Source organism: Schistocerca nitens, chromosome 1 (genome assembly GCF_023898315.1).
Source record: "Schistocerca nitens isolate TAMUIC-IGC-003100 chromosome 1, iqSchNite1.1, whole genome shotgun sequence".
Lineage (NCBI taxonomy): Eukaryota > Metazoa > Arthropoda > Insecta > Orthoptera > Acrididae > Schistocerca > Schistocerca nitens.
In genome coordinates, this window is record NC_064614.1 from 721,583,120 (window position 1) to 721,607,624 (window position 24,505).

Here is a 24,505-nt window from a genome sequence, read left to right on the forward strand (position 1 = left end):
TTCATTCCTCAAGACTACAACTGATACCTCCATTCTCCATTTAGAGTCCTTAACCATTCGAATATTTCTAACGTCTGCTGTCGTTAATGATTTAAGTATCAAGGAGATATAGTACTCCAACGCTTTTCGGTTTTTCCTCCTCCTTCTCGATATCTTCTTCAGAGAAGAAGCGTTCGAAATTGTAAACTGGTGAAAATATTCGAAGTTCTGAGGAAAATAGGAGTAACAGATAGGAAAAGACGGACAAAGTACAGTGTGTACAAAACCAAAAAGGAATAATAAGAATGGAAAGCCACGGAGGAAGTGCTCGGATTAAAAATGGTGTAAGACATGAATGTAGATTTTCATCACTACTGTTCGTTCTGTACATCGAAGAAATAATCACTGAAATAACAGAAAGATTCAACAGTGGGGTTAAAATTTAGAATCAATGTATACCATTAAGAAGATACGTTATGACATTGCTCACCCCAGTGAGAATAACGAATTACAGGAGATACTGAACGGAATGATCCAATGAGAGTAACCCGAAGAAGAAAATAATTAGGTGTAGCAGATAAGATATTTGCGTAAACCTTAACGTCAAATTTGAGGATTACGAAACAGACAGTGATGAGTAATTCTGCTGCATAGGAGCTGCATCGAACAAATAATTGAGGACAGAAGGTCTAAGTGCTACTCTAAGTAGAAGAAGTTAGAGCAGGACAGAAATTCGTGATTCTTGGAGGGCCTCATGAAACCATTTGGAAGCCTGATGATACAAAAGAAGTTTATAATACACATAGTAAATTTCTTGGAGAAGATTTAGACGTGAGAACTGTGATAATGGAGTGTTTGACATGTTTCTACTTTCAACGTGCTGATGCAATCATTTGAGGAAATTACTTTATGATTTTCACTGTCACTGTATATTATCAATGTGATTTCTTAATTGCTAAAGTAAATTTACATTCCACAAAAATAAGCTAACGTTTAAAGTGTTCGCTACGTTGAGAGACTGGATTCGTCTAATCGAAGAGTGAAATAATACTTCTAGTTGAACTCTGTAAGAGGCCAGTTAAAATAAAGGACCCATGCCATACTTTTTGTTAGTGAAAGAGCTCTGTACCTCTCCACCTTCAAACATTTTTTAAGTGAATAACATTGCTTTCAAATAATTCCACAATTACAATGTTTCATATACGTTACCTAACAAGCCTAACTTTTCATCAGATCATTACTTGATAAGTGTGCAGTTGTTGTTGAAACAACTACACGGACGATTTGAAAATACTGAAAAACCATAGGATAAAAAGAATTAAAAATGTTTTGACACTGGGACCCTGAGCTGAGGAAAAACATTATAATACACTGCTGGCCACCGTAAATGCAACACCAAGAAAGACAAGAGGTAGCACAACAAGATTTATTTTGTAGATAACATGTTGACCAAGTATCAAATGATTACGTTTACAGACGTCTGTGACATGTGGTTCCTGCCAGAATCAGTAGCCAGAGTGGCCGCCATTGTTGGAGATCACCGCTGCCACACGTCTCGGCATTGAGTCAAAGAGACGTTGGATGTGTTCCTGGGGTACAGCAGCCCAAGCAGCTTCCACACGTTGCCAAAGATCATCTGGTGTGGCAGCTGGGGATGTAATCTGGGTCACTCGTTGAGCAACCATGGACCACATGTTTTCTATCGACGAAAGATCCGGAGAGCGAGCCGGCCAGGGAAGCAATTCAATCTGGTTATTGACGAAGAACCTTTGGACAATGCGTGCCACGTGTGGTCGCGCATTATCCTGTTAAAATATGGCTGTGGCCGAGCTCTGAAGGTAAGGAAGGACAACTGGCTCCAGCACCTCGGATATGTAGCTCCGGCTACTTAAAGTACCGGCAATGCGTACTAGAGGCGTGCGAGAGTAATATCCAATACCGCCTCATACCATAATACCCGGTGCAAGACCAGTGTGGCGGTGCATAATGCAGCTGTCCAGCATCCTCTCTCCACGGTGTCTCCACACTCGAATCCGACCATCGTGGTGCTGCAGACAGAAGCGTGCCTCGTCAGTAAAGACAACGTTATTCCATTCTGCCGTCCACATCCGTCTGTCATCACACCATTGGCGACGGAGACATCTGTGGTTCTGCGTCAATGGTAGACGAAGCAATGGACGTCTTGCGGACAGACCACTTTGCTGTAAACTGCGTCGAATGGTACGCGCAGACACTGGATGATGCGTTACAGACGCAATGTGTTGTGCTATGGTTCCGGATGTCACTGAGCGATCCGTCACTGACATGCGCACAATTTGCCTATAAGCACGTGCAGTGGTGCACCGAGGTGAATGCGATCGACCACGTCGGTCCGTCGTACCCTCCTGCATCCAACGGTCACATATCCGCATTACAGTTGTTTGGTTTCGTCCAACACGACTAGCGATTTCTCTGTATGATAATCCACAATCTCGGTAAGCCACTATCCTTCCTCTGTGGAACTCGGATACTTGATCAAAAGATGTTCGCTGTTGTCTACGAGGCATAACTGATCGTCTTGTGAAACAACCACAAGGTAAACACACGTGCCGGACGTACACTCGTCGAAATCGCCAAGCCTTAAATGGCGCTATGAGGTGGCGCCACAGGCGCGCGTGATGTGCGTCTGCGCTGAAATTCTAATCAGTTGCATATCTCATCGCTGCAAACCCATGGCGTAAATTTCACTTGATTCGGATGCTTCCTTCAGGGTGTTGCATTTACGGTGACCAGCAGTGTAGTTAGGAAAAAAGGGGATATACTGAACAAATAAATAGTTCAAGGGTGTAAGTGACATCGTTGGTAAGGTTAGAGGAGAGGCGTAAAAGTCACACACAGATGAACATATAGTTTAGTTTGTGGAGAAACCAAGAAATGGAAAGTCACTTAAAACTGCATAAGGGCTGCAAAGTAGCACATGCTGAATGAATGATTCAAGACGAAATTAGTTAGGAGTGAGGTAGTTTAAAGGCCATTGCTCTATAGAACTTACGAGGAACAGACGGTCAACTTATCTTCATTCACTTCGGTGGGAGCAGAGACAACAATAGCGCAAGTGTGTCTATCTTATGGAAGGTCTGTGTATAAGAGAATCACATTTGAAAAGCGCGGTACATTTAAATTTAATAGTTTGTGTGGAACAACACATGATGCGTTAACGACGTCAGTTGATGAGCATAACCAATTGAATAAAAAATTATATTTATTTATTCGGTGACGTATTTCGGCAGTTTTACTCTGTTGTTCTGAAATGAAAAACCACAATTTGGCTCTGGGAATGCAATCCTGTGTATTTGATCGTATTTCTGTGAACCATGGAGCATGTGTAGCAGAAACCACTGAAAAAACAAAACAGCAAATACTACGGTGTGCTGAAACGTAATGCCTCCGAATTTTTTATGCGCAGACTCTTAATTTTTTGCAATATATCAAATAATATTAACATTCTGCATCCTTATTCTTCATGTTTACATATGTATTTCGCTATACAGTCATCCTAACTATGAATACATATCTTCCAATGAGAGACTAGTTTCTTTTTATCATCACTGTAGAATGTTTAAAGCTGTTGGTAGAGCCACAGCCTCACCTCTGCTGGTTCTGATTCACCACTATGAAAGTGAAGTCCTCGTACGTGTTCTTTAAGTACTGGGAACAAATGAATATCCGATGGGGTCAAGCAGAGACGTTAGTGAGGATAATCGATGACAATGAACGAAAGTTGGCGGATTCTCGTTGGTGTCACAGTGCTCGTGTGTGAGCTGGCATTATCAGGCTCAAGGAGATGGTGCTCCATGTGTGGACGAATTCTTCTGTGGTTAGAATCTCTATTACAGCACGCTGTTTCTCATTCACCGACTATGTTACGTTACACGCCGCCATGTTACACGCTACAGCTCGGAGTCCTGTAGCGGTAGAAGGTTGCAGCTTGCGTCAGCGCACCGGGAAAGTCGGTCAACTAATATGAATAACACACAATGCCTCAACCGATATTGAGAACACACAAAGAAAATTTTGAGACATTAATTCGCAACGCGCCCTCATACATAATATTCACAACAAGCTGTTATGTTCAATCATAGAGATATTGCTTCGTGTGTACGCACTTCATGCAATGCAACCAGAGTCAATGGAAGCTAAGTAAATAAATGTCACTAATAGCCATACTGTTGCATATCTTATGTTATTCAGGTCTTACGTTTGTATACCGAAGATGTCGAATATACCTCTGCAGCGGACTACTAGCTCGGATGAAACGCCTGCAGTATTATACGTGTCTTATGAGCAGCAACTAAATATCAATAGGTGAACAACATTAAAAGTTGTACCTCATGTATTCTGAAATGAATTATATACATCGCGTATGCAAAAAAGGATCTCCTCTTTGTAAAGAAACATTTCGTGACCAATTTATAGTCAGGATCAAACTTTTGGTACACTCTTATTATAGATTTACTGCCTACCATTTCTCATTTATTTTACTCTCTGACCACGAAGTACCATAATGATTTGTGCAAGAGGGTTTCAAGAGTAAATGTTAGTGGTGCTATTGTTGTGTCCATTGCTTCGCATGCTTTGAAAAGCACATATTCCTTTTTGCTTTCAGTGAAAACTGCAACATATCCCGAGTGATTACATTTACTTAGACACGCGTCGTATATGAAAGATTGCTCAGCAAAAATATCACAACAGAGGGCGTAAACTGCTACTTGCTTATGCTCTTAAAGCATATACACTACGTGATCAAAAGTATCCGAACACTCGGCTGAAAATGACTCACCAGTTCGTGGCGCCTTCCATCGGTAGCGCTGGAATTCAGTATGGTGTTGGTCCACTCTTAGCCTTGATGACAACTTCCACTCTCGCCGGCATACGTTGTCAGGTTCTGGGAGTTTTCTTGGGAATGGTAGACCATTCTTCACGGAGTACTGCACTGAGGACAGATATCGATGTCGGTCGGTGAGGCCTGGCACGAAGTCGGCGTTCCAAAACATCCCAAATGTGTTCTATAGGATTCAGGTCAGAACTCTGTGCAGACCAGTCCATTACATCGATCTTATTGTGGTGTAACCACTCCGTCACAGGCCAGGAATTATGAACAGGTACTCGATAGTGTTGAAACGCGCAATCGCCATCCCCGAATTGTTCTTCAACAGAGGGAAGCAAGAAGGTGCTTAAAACATCAATGTGGGCCTATGCAATGATAGAGTCAAGCAAAACAAGAAGTTGCGCAAGCCCCCTCCGTGAAAAACACTACCACACCATAACACCACCGCCTGCGAATTGTACTGTTGGCACTACACGCGCTGGCAGATGACGTTCACCGGGCATTCGGATCGTCACATTGTGTTCCATGATTCGTCACTCCACACTACATTTTCCCACTACTCAATCGTCCAGTGTTTACGCTCCTTACACCGAGCTGGGCGTCTTTTTGCATTTATCGGCGTGCTGTTTGGCTGATGAGCAGCTGCTCGACCATGATATCAAACTTTTCTCACATTCCGCCTAACTCTCATAGCACTTTCAGTGGATCCTGATGCAGTTTGGGATTCCTGTGTGATTGTATTGTACATTAACCGGAGGCCTAGAAACGACGGAGAGGCTCCGTCCCCACCGCAGCCGCAGTGGTCCACAAGCCCACGACGACTACCGCAGTCAACCCCTCATCTGCCCCACACCGAACCACTCTTTCAGGGTTGTTGTGCGGTTCGGCCCCCGGTGGTCCCCCTCAGGGAACGTCTCACACCAGACGAGTGTAACCCCTATGTTCGCGTGATACAGTAATGGTGGTGTACGCGAACGTGGTGAAGTTGTTTGCTCAGCAATCGCCGACATAGTGTAACTGAGGCGGAATAAGGGGAACCAGCCTATATTCGCCGAGGCAGATGGAAAACCGCCTAAGAACCATCCACAGACTGGCCGGCTCACCGGACCCCGACACATCACCGCCGGGTGGATTCGTGCCGGGGAGCAGCCGCTCCTTCCCAATCCGGAAAACTGTGCGTTCGACCGCATGGCTAACCGGGCGGGCTTCCTGTGTGATGGTCTGGATACATGTCTCCCTCTTAGACATTACGACTCTCTTCAGCTGTCGGCGGTCTCTGTCAGGCAACAGACGAGGTCGGCATGTACGCGTTAGTGCTGTATATGCCTTTACATTTCCACTTCGTAAACAGTGGACTTAGGGATGTTTAGGAGTGTGGAAATCTCGCGTACAGACGTTAGACACACGTGACACGCAATCAACTGACCACGTTCAAAGTCCGTGAGTTCCGCAGTGCGTCCCATTCTGCTCTCTCATGATGTCTAACGGCTACTGAGGTCGCTGATATGGAGTACCTGGCAGTAAGTGGCAGCACAATGCACCTGATACGAAAAACCTTTTTTTTGGGGGGGTGTCAGAATACTTTTGATCATATAGTGTATGAATACGAAATAATTTTGATGGACGTGCGTTTTATGTAAAACCATGTGCTGTTAATGAACAACTACAGCAGTTTAAGTCTCTCTTGTCATCATCAAACATTGTCAGGTGGTGTTTCAGCCTATATATCATCATTCGTGCGGCAGTAGTAATAAAAAATTATAAGAAGCCAATATTAAACATTATCCGTAATTTTGTTTGGGTAGTCGACACAGCCTCATTAAAATTTCAGAAATTATTCATGGATAATTCTATTTTCATATAAGGGACCCGTGTTTTATTCGGTTTGTTATCACACTTACGATGGGTTTGAGAAAATTTTCGGCACCAGTGAAAAATCGTAAGTTGTCATCAAAAATGCAATAAAAATGCAGAGTAATGAACCCATCTCGTACGAATCTTGTTCAGTTTTATCAAATTGTGTTCAATCTGTTCTATTAGTATAGAATACAGTACGTTACAAAAGCAGATCTCTTCCGTTCCAGGTATTGTTCAAAATGTAGATCACCATGGTTACGAAAAATTGTACCGCAACTATTAACGAAAAACTACAAAGAATTGTAACATATAACTAAAAGTGCCGAAGATGCTAACAAGACTCAAAACGAGTACTAATCCTGCAGAATGCAAACAAGACGTCGAAGAACTGATATCCACAGGAAGAAACGCGTCTGACACACGACACATTCCATGAGATTCAGAGTGTTGCTCAGATATTTTCATTGTAATATACACTGAAGCGCCAAAGAAACTTCTATAGCCGTGCGTATTCAAGAACAGAAATATGTAAACAAGTAGAATACGGTGTTGCGGTCGGCAACGCCTATATAACACAACAAGTGTTTGGCGCAGTTACTGCTGCTACAATGGCAGCTTATCAGTATCTGAGTGAGTTTGAACGCAGTGTTATAGTCGACGCACGACCGGTGGGACGCAGCATCTCCGAGTTAGCGATGAAGTGGGGATTTTCCCCTACGACCATTTCATGAGTGTGCCAAGAGTATCAGGAATCCTGTAAAACATGAAATCTCCGACATCGCTGAGGCCGGAAAAGGATCCTGCAATAACTGGACCAACGACGACTGAAGGGAATAGTTCAAGGTGACAGAAGGGCAATCCTTCCTCAAATTTATTCAATGCTGGGTCACCAACAAGTGTCAGCGTGCGAATCATTCGACGAAACATCACCTATATGGGCTTTGGGAGCCGAAGCCCCGCTGGTGTACCCTTGATGACTGCACAACAGAAAGCTTTACGCCTCACCGGGCCCGTCATCACCGACATTGGACTGTTGATGACTGGAAACATGTTGACCGGTCGAACGAGTCTCGTTTCAAATTGTATCGAACGGATGAACGTGCAAGGGTATGGAGACAAACTCATGAATCCCTGGACCCTGCATGTCAGCAGGGGACTGTTGAAGTTGGTGGAGACTCTGTAATGGTGTCGGACGTGTGCTGTTGGAGTGATATGGGACCTCTGATACGTCTAGATAGGACTCTTACAGGTGACACGTACGTAAGCACCCTGTCTGATCACGTGCATCTATTCATGTCTATTGTGGATTCAGGCGGACTTAGTTAATTCCAGCAGGACAATGCGACACCCCATATGTCCTGAATTGCTACAGAGTGGCTGCAGGAACACTCTTCTGATTTTAAACACTTCCGTATTAACATTATTGAGCAAATCTGGGATGCCTTGCAACGTTCTGTTCAGAAGAGATCTGCACCCCGTCACAGTCTTACAGATTTATGGACAGCCCTGCAGGATTCATGGTGTTAATTCCTTCCAGCACTACTTCAGACATTAGTCGAGAACAAGCCATGTCGTGTTGCGGCAGTTGTGTGTGCTCGCAGGAGCCCTACAAAGTATTAGGCAGGTGTACCAGTTTCTTTGGGTCTTCAGTGTAGACACAAGAAAAAGACATGAAACAAAATGCAGTTACGTGCAACAAGCCACCAGTTGCTACGATTTCCTTGTACTAGAATATCCTTGAAAATAATCAGAAACTATGTTCCATGAGTTCACTTTCGTTTTCTTGTCGTTGCTGTAGTCATCTTTACTTTTAAGATTTGTTAAATGCGACTCCCCAAACCTCTTCATCTCTACGTAACTACTTCATCTACTTCAACCTATGTTGGTAATCCTCTGCAGCTTTGATCCCCCACACTTCCTTCCATTCCAAACTGACCAGTCCGTGAATTCTCTGATGTGTCCTATCAACCAAACACTTGTTTTAGAAACCGAGCGAGGTGGCGCAGAGGTTAGACCCTGGACTCGCTTTCGGGAGGACGACGGCTCAATCCCACGTCCGGCCATCCTGATTTAGGTTTTCCGTGATTTCCCTAAATCTCTGCAGGCAAATGCCGGGATGGTTCCTGGTTCCTTTGAAAGGGCACGGCCGACTTCCTTCCCCATCCTACCCTAATCCGATGAGACCGATGACCTCGCTGTCTGGCCTCCTTCCCCAAACAACCCAACCCCAACTTGTTTTAGTCTAATTGTGCAAGAAATTTACTCTTCCCTCAGTAAGTTACAGCAATACCAGCGCACCCTCCGCAGCAGAGTCAAAATCTCATTCTGAATATCTCGTTAGTTAATCTATATATCCACCCAATCTTTAGCATTCTTCTGTAGACCACATTTCAAGAGCTTCTTGCATTTTTCTTCTGTTGTTTAACGTCCCCGTATCAGTTGCTTACAAGTAATACTACCAGCAATTGCTAACAGAAGATACTGTGTAATGATTACAAATACGCGCACTGATTTGCCAGAACGTTACGATGACTGCCCACCGCAACGTTGGATGTCGCCTGGTGGGGTTGCGGGCACGTGACGCGGTAACAAAAGTATGTAAGCGGAGCAGACACCGAAGTGGGAGCACTTTAGCGAAGAAGTCGGCTGCAAGTGGGCAAATCCATTGAGGTTAGTGACGTTAACAAAGGGCAGATTATTATTACGCAGAGTTGTGAATGAGTCATCAAAGCTGGTCAAATGTTCAGTGTTACTGTCGTGACCATCTACAGAACGAGGTAGGACAGTGAAACTACCACTAGGCGCCAAATGGTTGGACGTCCATGATTATTCACAGAACGTGGGGTTCGGAGCTTGGCTATTCTGTAATGTAGAACAGACGACGATCTGTGGCATCTCTGTCCAAAGATGACAATAGTGGGGCATGCTCGCCATTCATTTTACATTGCTGAACGTGGAACCCCGCAGTATACGACTACTACCTGATCACACGTTTACCCAACCACATCGTCAATGAGTAAAGCAGTGGGCACGGGACGACAGGAATTCGACCGTCGATCATTGGAAATGTGTCGGCTCTTCGAATGAATCACAGTTTTGTTAACACTAGGTCGATGGTCGTCTCCACAAACGCCATCATCGAGGCGAACGGCGACTGGAACCGTGCAGCGCGCCACGGACGCAGGCTGATGGAAACTTGATTGTGTCTCGGGACACTTTCTCCTGCGCTTATACGTGATCTGTAATCTACGACAAGCAGACAGTAGCGAACGACCTGCGTCCATTCCCACTTGATGTCCTCCCCGACAACTTCCAGCAGTATAATTGTCGGTACATCAGAGCGAGAACCGTGCTACAGTGGTTTGAGGAGCATTATAGTGAACTCATGTTGATTTATGCAAATTTTATTACTTGTGCGTAGACATATAATGATACAAATTTACCTACAAACTATCGGAACCCTGAAGTGCAAAATCAGTGATGTATTTTGTTCCAAAGTTGGGCAAACAAGCTATTAAGCAGTTGGTCACAATGTTTTGGCTCATGAGTGTATATTCGATGTTTCCCGGTTTCGCTTTTACAGTAACGTTTCATGGCGAGTCTTCTCCACTGATCCTCAGTTACCGTCCAAGTCGCAAAAAACTGACTGGTTTCAGAATAGCACTTCCTAAATTATTTCTATTTATATCATTTGACTTAATTCGATTCCACCCGAGTACACTTGTTTTACTTCTGTTCATCGTATATCGTCTTTCTAAGACACCATCTGTTCCATTGAACTGACATCCTAAGTTCATCTTCGTTTCTGTCAGAATGAGGACCTCGGCAAAGATAGAAGCGTTTGTTTCTTGTCCCTGGACTTTAACATTTTTTCCAGCTTTCTCATTGGTTATCCTTACAATTTGCTGAATGTATTGATTTAGGAACATTGGGGATAGAATACAAACCTTTGTCACTCCTTTCTCAGCTACCATTTCCGTCTCATGTCTGTCGACCCTCATCCCTCGAGTTAGTTTCTGTACTAGTTGTGGATAACCTATCACACTCTGTATTTATAATTCGACTATCTTCAGAACTTCAAAAAATGGTTCAAATGGCTCTGAGCACTATGGGACTCAACTGCTGTGGTTCCTCTCCTGTGCCAACCTCTTCATCTCAGTGTAGTACTTGCAACCTACATTCTCAAATCGCTGGACGTATTCCAATCTCTTTCTTCCTCTACAGATTTTGCCCTCTATAGCGCCCTCTAGTAGTATGGTAGTCATTTCCTCATGTCTTAGAAGATGTCCTATCAACCTGTCTCATCTCCTTATCAGTGTTTTCCACATATTCCTTTCCTCTCCGATTCTGCGCAGAGCCTTCTCATTCCTTACCTTATCAGTCCACATAATTTTCAATATTCGTTTGTAGCATCACATCTCAAATGCTTCGATTCTCTTCTGTTCCGGTTTCCCACAATCCATGTTTCACTACCATACAACGTTGTGCTCGAGACGCACATTCTGTGAAATTTCTTCCTCAAATTAAGGCTGATATTTGATGTTAGTAGACTTATCTTGGCCAGGAATGCTTTTTTTTGACATAGCTAAACTGCTTTTGATGTCCTCCTGGCTCCGTCCGTCAGTGGTTATTTTACTGCCTAGGTAGCAGAATTCCTTAACTTCATCTACTTCGTGACCATAAATTCTGATGTTAAGTTTGTCACTGATCTCATTTCTAATACTTCTAATTACCTTCGTCTTTCTTCGATTTACTCTTAGTCCCTATTGTGTACTCATTTGTTCATCCCGTTCAGCAGATCATGTAATTCTTCTTCACTTTCAGTAAGGACAACAATGTCATCAGCGAAACTTATCATTGACACTCAGCTGGCGGCTACACGGGTAGCGGAGGCTGTGTGGCGTGGGCTGGCGGTTTTGTAGATTAGAAGCCCTCGGGAGAGTACGGGGTGGGCTGCAATCTCAAAGGGTGCATGTCAAATACAGGACGTGCTTGGATCAAGGAACAGTCAGAATTGTAGTTGTAAATTGTTGTCGTTGTGCTGGGAAAGTCCCTGAAAGCACAGAAGGTGAAATCGTTGTAGGTTCAGAAAGCTGGCTAAAGCCTGAAATAACTTCTGCAGAAATTTTTACGCAGACGGTGTTCAGGAAAGATAGATTAGGCAGAATTGGTGGTGGAGTGTTTGTGTCTGTCAGTAGTGATTTATCTTGTAGTGAAGTCAAAGTAGATACTCCGAGCGAATTGGTATGGGTGGAGGTTATACTTGACAGCCGAACTAAGTTAATAATTGGTTTCTTCTACCGACCCCCAGACTCCGATGATATATTTGCTGAACAATTCAGAGAAAATTTGAGTCTCGTAACAAATATATACCCCACTCATACGGTTATAGTTGGTGGGGACTTCAACCTTCCCTCGATGTGTTGGCAAAAATACTTGTTCAAAACCGGTGGTAGGCAGAAAACATCTTCCGAGATTGTCCTAAATGCTTTCTCCGAAAATTATTTATAGCAGTTAGTCCACGAACTCACGCGAATTGTAAATGGTTGCGAAAACACACTTGACCTCTTAGCCACAAACAATCCAGAGCTAATAGAGAGCATCACGACTGATACAGGGATTAGTGATCACAAGGTCGTTGTAGCTAGGCTCAATACCGTTTCTTCCAAATCCACCTGAACCAAACGCAAAATAATTTTATTTAAAAAAGTGGATAAAGTGTCACTAGAAACCTTCCCAAAAGACAATCTCCATTCCTTCCGAACTGACTATGCAAATGTAGACGAGATGTGGCTCAAATTCAAAGATATAGTAGTAACAGCAATTGAGAGATTCATATCTCATAAACAGGTAAGAGATGGAACAGATCCCCCATAGTACACAAAACAGATCCGAACGCTGTTGCAGAGGCAACGGAAAAAGCATGCGAAGTTCAGAAGAACGCGAAATCCCGAAGATTGGCTAAAATTTACAGACGCGCGAAATTTGGCACGGACTTCTATACAAGATGCCTTTAATAGGTTCCACAACGAAACATTTTCTCGAAATGTGGTAGAAAATCCGAAGAAATTCTGGTCGTATGTAAAGTACACAAGCGGCAAAACGCAGTCAATACCTTCGCTGCGCAGTGCCGATGGTACTGTTACCGACGACTGTGCCGCTAAAGCGGAGTAATTTAACGCAGTTTTCCGAAATTCCTTCCCCAGGGAAGACGAATGGAATATTCCAAAATTTGAAACACGAACAGCTGCTAGCACGAGTTTCTTAGAACTGGATACCTTAGGGGTTCCGAAGCAACTCAAATCGCTTGATACGGGAAAGTCTTCAGGTCCAGATTGTATACCGATTAGGTTCTTTTCAGATTACGCTGATACAATAGCTCCCTACTTAGCAATCATATACAATCGCTCGCTCACCGATAGATCTGTACCTACAGATTGGAAAATTGCGCAGGCCGCACCAGTGGTTCAGAAGGGTAGGAGGAGTAATCCATAGAACTACAGACCTATATCATTGACGTCGGTTTGCAGTAGGGTTTTGGAGCATATACTGTATTCAAACATTATGAATCACCTCGAAGGGAACGATCTATTGATACGTAATCAGCATGGTTTCAGAAAACATCATTCTTGTGCAACGCAGCTATCTCTGTATTCGCACGAAGTAATGGCCGATATCGACAGGGGATCTCAAGTTGATTCCGTATTTCTAGATTTCCGGAAAGCTTTTGACACCATTCCTCACAAGCGACTTCTAATCAAGCTGCGGGCCTATGGGGTATCGTCTCAGTTTTGCGACTGGATTCGTGATTTCCTGCCAGGAAGGTCGCAGTTCGTAATAATAGACGGCAAATCATCGAGTAAAACTGAAGTGATATCAGGTGTTCCCCAGGGAAGCGTCCTGGGACCTCTGCTGTTCCTGATGTATATAAATGACCTGCGTGACAATCTGAGCAGTTCTCTTAGGTTGTTCTCAGATGATGCTGTAATTTACCGTCTAGTAAGGTCATCCGAAGACCAGTATCAGTTGCAAAGCGATTTAGAAAAGATTGCTGTATGGTGTGGCAGGTGGCAGTTGACGCTAAATAACGAAACGTCTGAGGTGATCCACATGAGTTCCAAAAGAAATCCGTTGGAATTCGATTACTCGATAAGTAGTACAATTCTCAAGGCTGTCAATTCAACTAAGTACCTGGGTATTAAACGAACAACTTCAGTCGGAAAGACCACATAGATAATATTGTGGGGAATGCGAGCCAAAGGTTGCGTTTCATTGGCAGGACACTTAGAAGATGCAACAAGTCCACTAAAGAGACAGCTTACACTACACTCGTTCGTCCTCTGTTAGAATACTGCTGCGCGGTGTGGGATCCTTACCAGGTGGGATTGACGAAGGACATCGACAGGGTGCAAAAAAGGGCAACTCGTCTTGTATTATCACGTAATAGGGGAGAGAGTGTGGCAGATATGATACGCGAGTTGGGATGGAAGTCATTAAAGCAAAGATGTTTTTCGTCGCGGCGAGATGTATTTACAAAATTTCAGTCACCAACTTTCTCTTCCGAATGCGAAAATATTTTGTTGAGCCCGACCTACATAGGTAGGAATGATCATCGAAATAAAATAAGAGAAATCAGAGCTCGAACAGAAAGGATTAGGTGTTCGTTTTTCCCGTGCGCTGTTCGGGAGTGGAACGGTAGAGAGATAGTATGATTGTGGTTCGATGAACCCTCTGCCAAGCACTTAAATGTGAATTGCAGAGTAATCTTGTAGATGTAGATCCTTTCACCTTGAACTTTAATTCCACTCCTGAAACTTATTTTTGTTTCCATCATTGCTTCCTCGATGTACAGATTGAAAAGTTGGGGTGAAAGGCTACATTCTTGTCTTACACCCTTTTTAATACGAGCACTTCGTTCTTGGTGGTTCACACTTATCATTCCCTCTTGGCTGTTGTACATATTGTATGCGACCCATCTCTCCGTATAGCTTACCCTCCCTATATCTTTTTATATTATTCTGTGAATAATTTGAGCCAGTTTATTTGCCACCACCACTTATGATCATGATGGTTCGATAATTGTTACTCCTGGCATAAGTTTAATTACAGTCCTCTTGAAGCCTGTATTTATCCTGTTTCATATACCATGTGAACCAGGCTGGATCACATAGGTATCCCAGTGATTCTGAAGGAATTTGGTATATTCCACGAGATTGTAGAAGCACGTTTGAACATGATGGCGGCTGTAGGAAAATTAAAATATGGATAGAAGACGAGCACCTATATCAATATTTTGTTTTCACCTGTGAACGACCTATTTTATCGTCTATTGCTTGCATTACTGACGTTTTTTGTTACATGCAGTTGGTCTAAATGTTCGAAACTGGTAGCAAATAAAGGATAGTTAGTAACATACTCTGTTGTCGATGTGGTCTTCAGTCCGAAAACTGTTTGGATGCAGCTCTCCATGCTACTCTAACATGTGAAGTACTCTTCATCTCCGAATAACAATTACAACATAAATCTTTTTGAAACTACTAACTGTATTCATATCTTTCTCTCTATCTGATTTTTACCCACTATCCCCCCTCCCCCCCCCCCACCCACACACTAACATATATACTTCTCTCCAACACTAAACTGGTGCCGGCCGCGGTGGTCTCGCGGTTCTAGGCGCGTAGTCCGGAACCGTGCGACTGCTACGGTCGCAGGTTCGAATCCTGCCTCGGGCATGGATGTGTGTGATGTCCTTAGGTTAGTTAGGTTTAAGTAGTTCTAAGTTCTAGGGGACTAATGACCACAGCAGTTGAGTCCCATAGTGCTCAGAGCCATTTGAGCCACTAAACTGGTGATCCCTTGATGTCTCATAATGTGACCTATCAACCGATCGCTTCTTTTGGTCAAGTTGTGCCACAAATTTCTTGTCGCCCCAAATCCATCCAAATCTACTTAATTAGTTACGTGATCGACTCATTTAATCTTCTGTAGCGCCACATTTTGAAAACTTTTATTCTTTTTTATCTAAAGTTTTTATCGTCCAAGTTTCACTTCTACACGTGGCTACACTAGAGACAAATATCTTCAAAAAGGACTTTGTAACACTTAATCTATATTCAATGTTAACAAATTTCTCTTCTTCAGAAATGCTTTCCTTGTCTTTGTCAGTCTACATTTTGTATCCTCATTAATTCGGCCATTAGCAGTTATTTCGCTGCCCAAATAGCAAAACTCATCAACTACTTCAAGTTTCTCGTTTCCTAATCTGATTCCCTTAGGATCGCTTGATTTAATTCTTCTACATTCCATTATCCTTGTTTTGGTTTTCTTTGTGTTCATCTTATACAGGGTGTAAACCGTATAAGGCGCCAAAATTAAACAGATGGCACATCTCGCAATGCTTGACAAAAAGTCTAGTAACATGTTTGCGTATTTCCTACGGTTGTCCCAGAGAAAAGTAGATACTTGGCCGTGCACGTACGTAAGCAATCGGTTCCTGTTATTGCCCTCTGCGCGTATTGACATCGCGAGCGTAAATCGTAAACACACAGGCAACTGCGGCCTGAGTGGCTGCGTCATTGTAATACACCGAGAGACGACAGTAGGCGAGTAACCTGTGCAGATGTTATTGCAACTCTGTTAACTGTTAGGATGGAAATGAGATTTACTATAGCTTAACTATACGATATGCATTTAATTTATGGTGAGGGCAGCTGTACGAATTTATCGAGAACGCTTCCCACAACGACGACTTCCTGCACGAAAGACATTTGCTGCTGTGCATCAAAGGGTTTTGTCATTGAAATTCTCTACTTTACCTGCACCTTTGTAAATTTTCGGCCGGCCGAAGTGGCCGTGCGGTTAAAGGCGCTGCAGTCTGGAACCGCAAGACCGCTACGGTCGCAGGTTCGAATCCTGCCTCGGGCATGGATGTTTGTGATGTCCTTAGGTTAGTTAGGTTAAACTAGTTCTAAGTTCTAGGGGACTAATGACCTCAGCGGTTGAGTCCCATAGTGCTCAGAGCCATTTGAACCATTTTTTTTTGTAAAATTTCGTCCGTATGCGAAACGTATCTTCTGTTCTGATATGCTTTCCGTTTTTGTTACATCATGACAGAATACAGCTGACGAGTACGTATTTAATTTCCTTAGATTGAGAGATACTGGCTCTTTACTGCCCCACGCAGAAGGCAGAGGCCCACAACGCGCCGATCGTACATTGGAAGCTGAGGAAAGAATTCTGGACCGCATGCAGGAGGATCCTTCTCAGAGTACTAGAAGCATCGCCCGCCACGTGGGTATATCGCACACTGTCGTTCATCGCACTTTGCAAGAGGAGCGTCTGCGGCCTTACCACATTCAACGCGTACAAGCATTGGAAGAACAAGATTTCCCTCCACGACGTGAATTCTCAGAGTGGTTTTTGTTACGCAGTGCGCAGCATTATTTTATCAACGAAATACTCGTCACAGATGAAGCGTGTTTCACTCGCGACGGAATAACTAATTTCCATAACATGCACACGTGGAGTGTACACAATCCTCGCCACGTAGTGGCAACACATTTTCAGCGACGATTTTCCGTAAATGTGTGGGCGGGTATGCTCGACTATTACATTATTGGGCCCTATGTTTTACTTACAGGTTTGACTGGTAACTATTACCGAACGTTTCTAGAGGAAACAGTGTTACCAACGTTGTTAGAAGACATTCCGTTAGGCGTACGCCATAAACATGTGGTTCCTCCACGATGGTGCTCCACCCCACATTGGTCACAGAGTACGCAGATTTTTGGATAGTCGATTTCCAGGACGATGGATCGGGCGTTCGGGTCCACGTCGATGGCCAGCACGCAGTCCTGATTTAAATCCACTAGATTTTTACTTTTGGGGCCATATGAAGGAACTTGTTAATGCTGAGCCAGTAAATAATGTGGACTAATTGACGCAGAAGATTTTAGATGCTGCCAATACCATGAAGGCCAATGTGCATGTATGTGAACGAGTGCGACGAAACTGGGTTCGCCGTAATGGAGCATGTGTAGCAGCGAATGGTGGTCATTTCGAACATTTGTTGTAGTATTGGTGTAAGAGGAAACGAATTAATGGGTTTTCTTTTCGTTACGATGTTGTTATACAAAAGGAAAAGAATGTGAATTTAGTATTCGTTATGGCATTGCCGTGAAAAGGTGAAACAGTTGATTGTAATTAAGGTGAGCCGGAGGTGGTCACATCCAAAAAATTACAATTTTTTTTTTTTGCTACCGAAAATGAATTGGAACATTCCTCTTTAATGTAAACTTTGAATTATTGTTCTACTCGCCCTAGAAGTGGAGTCATTACCATTTTCCCCCACGCCTGCAGAGGAAATGGGCGGCCGCTGAATGCATGTAACACCCTCTCGTGACTTCCTGGCGAACTGCTTGAGATTTTCTGGGCCTGTTACGCATACAGCGCCTTATGTTACGCATACAGCGAGTGTGCAAGGGTTGGTTACATTGTTTTCTGTGGCAAATGAAGCGCTAAGAGGGATTTGGTAGTGGCATTAGATGGTTCATGGCAAAAGAGGGGTCATAAATCCCTGAATGGGGTTGTAACTGCTACTTGTGGTGATAGTGCAAAAGTGATAGATGTTGCAATATTATCAAAAGATTGTAGGTGCAAAAATAAAATCAAAGGAGACCACAGTGGAACCTCTGAGGCAAATTTTAGTGGATAAAGTGGAGCAATGGAAGTGGATGGAGTGAAACAAATTTTTGAACGTTCAGTTCCCAGATACAACGTTAGGTACAAATACTACCTTGGGGATGGTGACTCCAAAGGTTTCAAGACTATAGAGGAACTGAAACCATGTGGAAATGACTTTGTAGTTGAAAAGTTGGAATGCATTGGGCATGTGCAAAAGCGTATGGGTGCACGGCTTCGAAGGCTCAAACAAAATTTGGATTCAAGTAAGCTCAGTGATGGAAAGACAATAGGGGGGAGAAGCAGGCTTACTGATGAGGTGATTGAACGTCTACAGAGATACTATGGGTAAGCTATAAGGCAAAATAATGTTAGTGACATGCGAAAAGCAGTGTGGGAATTGTTCTTTCATACTGCCTCTTCCAATGAATACCATCAACACAGCCTGTGACCAAAAGATTCCTGGTGCAAATAAAATGCAAAAAAGGACTATGATCACAAACATGGTTTGCCAGCAGCTGTGATAAATGCAATAAAACCAATTTTTCATGACTTAGCACAGCCAGAATTGTTACACAAATGTCTACACGGAAAGACGCAGAATCCTAATGAGAGCGTAAACAATTTGATTGGGAAAGTGGTTCCTAAAAGGGTGTTTGTAAGCATAAAAACACTGATAATCCATCCTATAGTGCAGGAATGTATTGAGAAACTTTGATAGCCATTTCCCGTAAATTAGAATTTTTCGAATATAAGGAACATTTTCTCAAAATCCACTCAAGCTAGAGAGATGAAATTTTTTTACAGCACTCCTAGTGGTCAAACTTACATTGTAACACAGCCATTTGGCAATATGTTCAGTAGTTTCATTTCAGTTTAATTATAAAGCATTTTTTTTAAAAAAAGTTTGGGTCATTAATAAAAAAAAATAATTGGAAGGAAACTAGAAAAGATACTCCAAAATCCCTCTGTCACAACTGCAATACTAAACCACTCTATATGTAAAAAATAATTCAATTTTTTCTATTTGGTAGTTTATTCATAAATGTTCCTCAAACTTAGTGATTTTAACATGGGCAGCATAGGCACCTCCGGCTCCCCTTAAAGCACAACTATCTACTTAGTGATTTATTGAATTTGTAGTAATGGGAATACATTTTGTTTGATATTAGCTTGTCATTACTACTACGACCTTCGTTATCGACTTGTTTAGAAACACTGGTTGTCTTCAATTCACGTAAAGCGAATTACACATTCTTGACAACCCAAAAACCGTTTACATTCCTTTTTTCGATACCACCTGATTATCACACCACGTCGTTGTACACGACTAACGATTTCGATCCTCTGGTCGGCTCGTTGCCTTTCTCTGGCCGCCCCGTCATTGTAGGCAATAAGCTCGGTACGCCGTGCACTGTCGGTTGACTACGTAAACAGAAATGCGTATACTATATATCCTACGAACATTAGGTTTTAATAATACAAAAATAAAGTACATGATACAAGAAAATGTCATTAGACTTTTTTGCCAAGCACACCGAGATGCACCATCTGTATAATTTTGGCGCCTTATACCCTTTACACCCTGTATACTCCTTTGAGGACAGTGTCTATCCGTTCAACTCCCCGCGCACGTCCAAAAACTGTATGTGTAAATTAAAGGGAACTTCTTTAAATATGCCACCTAACAAGAAAGCTGAAGCGCCGATAGGGAAAGGATAGTTGACATGGTACTTGTTGTTGTTTCAGTATTACAATACCGATCCTAATTTACAAAAAGCTTGACAATATGAAACCACTTAACAGTATGACGTTGCACTCCACTCAGGCCTGTATGCAGGCACCATTTCCATTGTAAAGAGTGTGTCCTGAGGCAAGTTGGTACACAACTGTTGTAACTGATGCATGATATCGTGGAAACTCTCATTGGCACGGAGTTGACGTCCGAGCTGATCCCACTACTGTTCTATCGCAAACAGATCTTGGGGTTTGGTTCGCCACAAGGGTCCCCCAACATGCCGGAGAAAGTTCATTGACTAACGCTGAATATGTTGACGTGTACTTCCCTATAACATCAGGTTAATCTGGCACGTGAGGCAAGAGTTGAGGACGCGAGATATCTGTGATGTACTGTTGTTCCCCACAGTCCCATCAGTCACTACTAACAGTCATCTCAAGCCATATCCGGTGTCTCCCCACACCATGTAGCCGGGTGTAATGCCCCTGTGCCTCTGTAAAATATTGGAAGAATAGGACCTCTACCCACGTCGCAGCCGTACTCGCCGGCGATTGTGATTCAGGTGAGTGCAAAACCGCGATTCATTGCTGCACAGAATGAAATTCCATTCACGAATAGTCCATGCTTCCATGTCAAAGTACCAAAAACACAACCGTTTGTTTTTGCGGGACCTGCAGCTTATATTATGTCAGAGTAGGACATTAAGAAGAGAATTGGAAAACGGTATGCTGCTTGATATTTTGTTTTGCTGTATCATCTTATTTCGGCTTTATTGCTTTATGTCCTGGCGTTTTAGATGGACATATGTCAACTTTGAGTAAACCATTAATATTGTCTGTAGTTGTAATATTATTTTCAGCAACGTTTTAAAGCTGTTCGATATTATTCTGTTGCACCTGTGTTTCACTACCTTTCTACTGTCTGGCAGTTGTAGAAATTCAAGGTTGACAGCTAGTTGCTTACTCAAAGTAAAGATCTTTCAGCAAGCGGATAGCTGTCAACCTTGAGTTTCTACGACTGTCAGATTATGACAACATTATTATAATATACGTGCGTCAGCATATTATCGAATAGCTTCGGAACGATGCCGAAAACGTAATGACATGTGCAGATGAAAACAATAAGATGATGATTATGATTATTAGTGTTTTAGGGCGCACAACAGCGGGGTTATCAGCGCCAAACAATAAAGCCGAAATAAGCTTATTTACCAATATTAAATATGGAGTACCGTACTGTTTTCCAATTCTGTACAACTGCCCGTGTTGTGGTGTTAACGGATGCCTACTCATTAGACGGCAGTTCTCTAATACGACAGCTGTCTCCGATCAATGGTGCCCGAAGACACATAATGTTGCAGGGAATTCGTATACTTGCTCTCAGATGGCAGGAGAAAATTTGAATGGCTTACGATGTGCTTGAGGCAGTTCGTTGACCCTGCCTTGTGTTGGTCAGACTTAGCAGACCGAAACCTTGAAGACGAGTATCCCACCCCTCTCGTTGCAATGGAGTCCACCGACGAACCACTATCTCATCCGAATGCCCCAAATATCTAGATATTATGTGATTCGACCATCTGGCCAAATGTATATATGCAGTGAGGCCCCTTTCAGACTCTTCGGATGCTGATAACGCTGTTTCATAGAAGTACGTAGCATCTCTAAGTCCTTCACGGTGATCACTCTACGTCTTACTCTTTCCACATCTCTTATTTACCCCAACCACAGCTGGAAACTCAACCTAACACGAACTGCACTAGTGCAGTCTCGTGGCCGTTTTCCATACTCGCTGACGGTGTGTATATATACAAAGTTACATTGACATTCGACCATGTGTTCTGAGTGCATCACATTTTTAGGCAGACTATGTATTTACTAACTGTGCGACAGCGCCTGTTCTAAATTTTATATGGAGCAATTACTCTGTCACTTCTGTTGTGTGTTACCCAGAGGGCACGGCCAATCTCAGTGTGTCTGGTGTTGTGCCCCGCCGCAGGTGATCAACTTCGACTCGCCGCGTGGAGGGGTGAGCCTGGTGACGGAGAAGGGCCCCGTGACGAGCAGTCGGCTGTTGATCCAGAAGGCGGCCGCGCAGGACACGGGCCTCTACACGTGCGCGCCCTCCAACGTGCCGCCGGACAGCGTGCGGGTGCACGTGCTCAAAGGTGAGCCGCGCGCGGACTCGCTCACACACTGCTGCGGCTAACTCTAGCTGGTCCCAACATTCAAGTCGTTCCGGCTCAGTCCTAGACGAGGAAACTATATTTCAATTTCAAGGGGAAATGTTACTGATATCTGATTTATGGACAGATACGTAAAGTTTCGTGTTCCACTGCTGGAGGCTTCATCAGAGGCCTTAACAATTCAGAAAAGTGTTACAGACTCAAAAACAAGCTCAGCAAGCCAAACTATTTAGATTTATTCACGCAACAGTCAGTTCGTGACGTAATCAGCCTACTGCCAGAGAACGCAGAGTCGCGTAGAAGTGTGCTACGGAGCTTACAGTGGGGAAGAGCTGCAGCTGCTTGCTTTATATAGGGGTTATTATAGGGGTTATGTTAACTTCTTCTTGTCTGGTGAAATTATTATGTGCTACTCTGACAAAGAGATAAATAGGGCGCCACATCCTAGAAGATCTATAGTTTCCAATGAAAAAGAACCGACTAAATGGAAAGTTTCCCTACCAATTGCAAAAATGTCACAGTTCGCATCAGAAAAGGACTCAGAAAAAACGATATTGATTCGGTGTTTAAACCAATAAGAGAGATCCGGCAATATTTGGGCACTGCGAAGACCCTAATCGCGTCACTTGCCCCGCGGGACTATAGAGGGTGTTCGGAAATTCCTGTTATAAACTTCTACAACTTGTTGAAGGGGGTGAGTAGATAATATTTTGAAGTGTAATCCATGTCTGGAAACGTATCGCTCCCGTGCCACAACCATCTGAAAACGTGTTGGTACTGCCACCACTTTTATAAGTAATTGGTTAAGCGTGACGCAGTACAACACTTGTTTTACAATTCTACTCATTAATAGCCAAAGAAGTTGCTCGTGTATTCGTTGACCGATTCTCTTCAACGTGATGCAGTACGGTCTCTTCCAGCTAGGGTATGCGACAACTTCATGTAGCACCATGATGCTGCTGATGGTGAAAGTATACTTTCTCGAAGACTTTGCGTATTTTTGTTGAAAAAGGTGGGCGATGGAGTCGGACGTTTGGGGAGACCGGTATTGATAAAGGCTAAGAACAGCTCTTCCATTACCGTCAGCTACGCCATTCAGAAAAAAAAGTCGGTGTATTGTGCAAATGTGTACTCAACCATGTCGCTCTAACACTCAGCATGTGAATGAGGCACTAAACGAGTGAGAGAGGTAGAATAAACGTCAAATAACGTCAGCCGATCCGACGTAACCATGACCCCCCACTCCCCCATCCCCCCGCCCCACACCCACACCTTAATGTCCTTTTGCGTATCTACACGTTTTCAAATGGCTGCATCCGTAAATGATACGTTTCTGGACCTTGGTTTCTGCTCAAAACATTATGTACTCACTCCAATCCACAAGTCATAGAACACCCTGTGTAAAATACATACCAGTTGCGGCAAGGCGAACATAAAAACTACGAAAGAAAAGTTAACATCCACCTCAGGGAACATAAGAGCACTTGTCACCAGGGTAATGAGAATAAATCAGCAGTAGCCAATTACACACTAGCACAGAGGAATCTCCAAATTAGTTTCTCTGACACTGTAGTTTCATCCGGTTCTACTGATTACTACGCTAGAACGTGCAGAGGAATTCAAAAGCAGAAAATAATTGCAATAGATATGAAGGACCACTGAAATTAGTCAAGTTGTCGGCCCTACTGCTAAATAAAACCCACAGCACCAACTCTTCCCTACTACAACCTCCACAGCATACGTCGGCGCAACTCAGCGGCCTCAAACAGCGGTCTGATGACGTCAGAACCGATTGTTGCGTGGATGCCGGTAAACAGTTTGCCCTGCTGAACTCTTTTGAGTCCGTAGCAGCTTTCTGAATCGTTAAAGTCTATGATTAAGGTTACAGCAATGCAAAACAAAACATTAGACTGAGAATTATGTACGGACCACTGCCTTATGCCCACAAATCGAATATCAGCAACATCGCAAATACCGGCGGCTTAAATCCTACCCTTGTAAAATTTCCAATAGTCATGACGCAATATCTTAAAGAGCGTGGAACATAGATATTTTATATAACTTCATTATATCCATTGTACATGACGAACGACAGCTATGATTTTAATTGAATCTGTACTGCTGCTGTGATTTTAACTGGATCTATATACACGGCGAACATTAATGAAACTTACAAACCGCAGGGCGGGTTCCTCACTGGAAA

The 24,505-nt window shown here is 43.2% G+C and overlaps 1 protein-coding gene across 1 annotated transcript in view; it reads left to right on the top strand.

Annotated features, from left to right (window-relative positions):
• LOC126236878 (zwei Ig domain protein zig-8-like) overlaps positions 1–24,505 on the top strand; it is a 216,570-nt gene that overhangs the window by 168,742 nt on the left and 23,323 nt on the right. Inside the window, exon 5 of the mRNA XM_049946506.1 lies at positions 22,116–22,284. Coding sequence (XP_049802463.1) covers positions 22,116–22,284 — 169 coding nt within the window. The remainder of the gene's footprint in view (positions 1–22,115; positions 22,285–24,505) is intronic.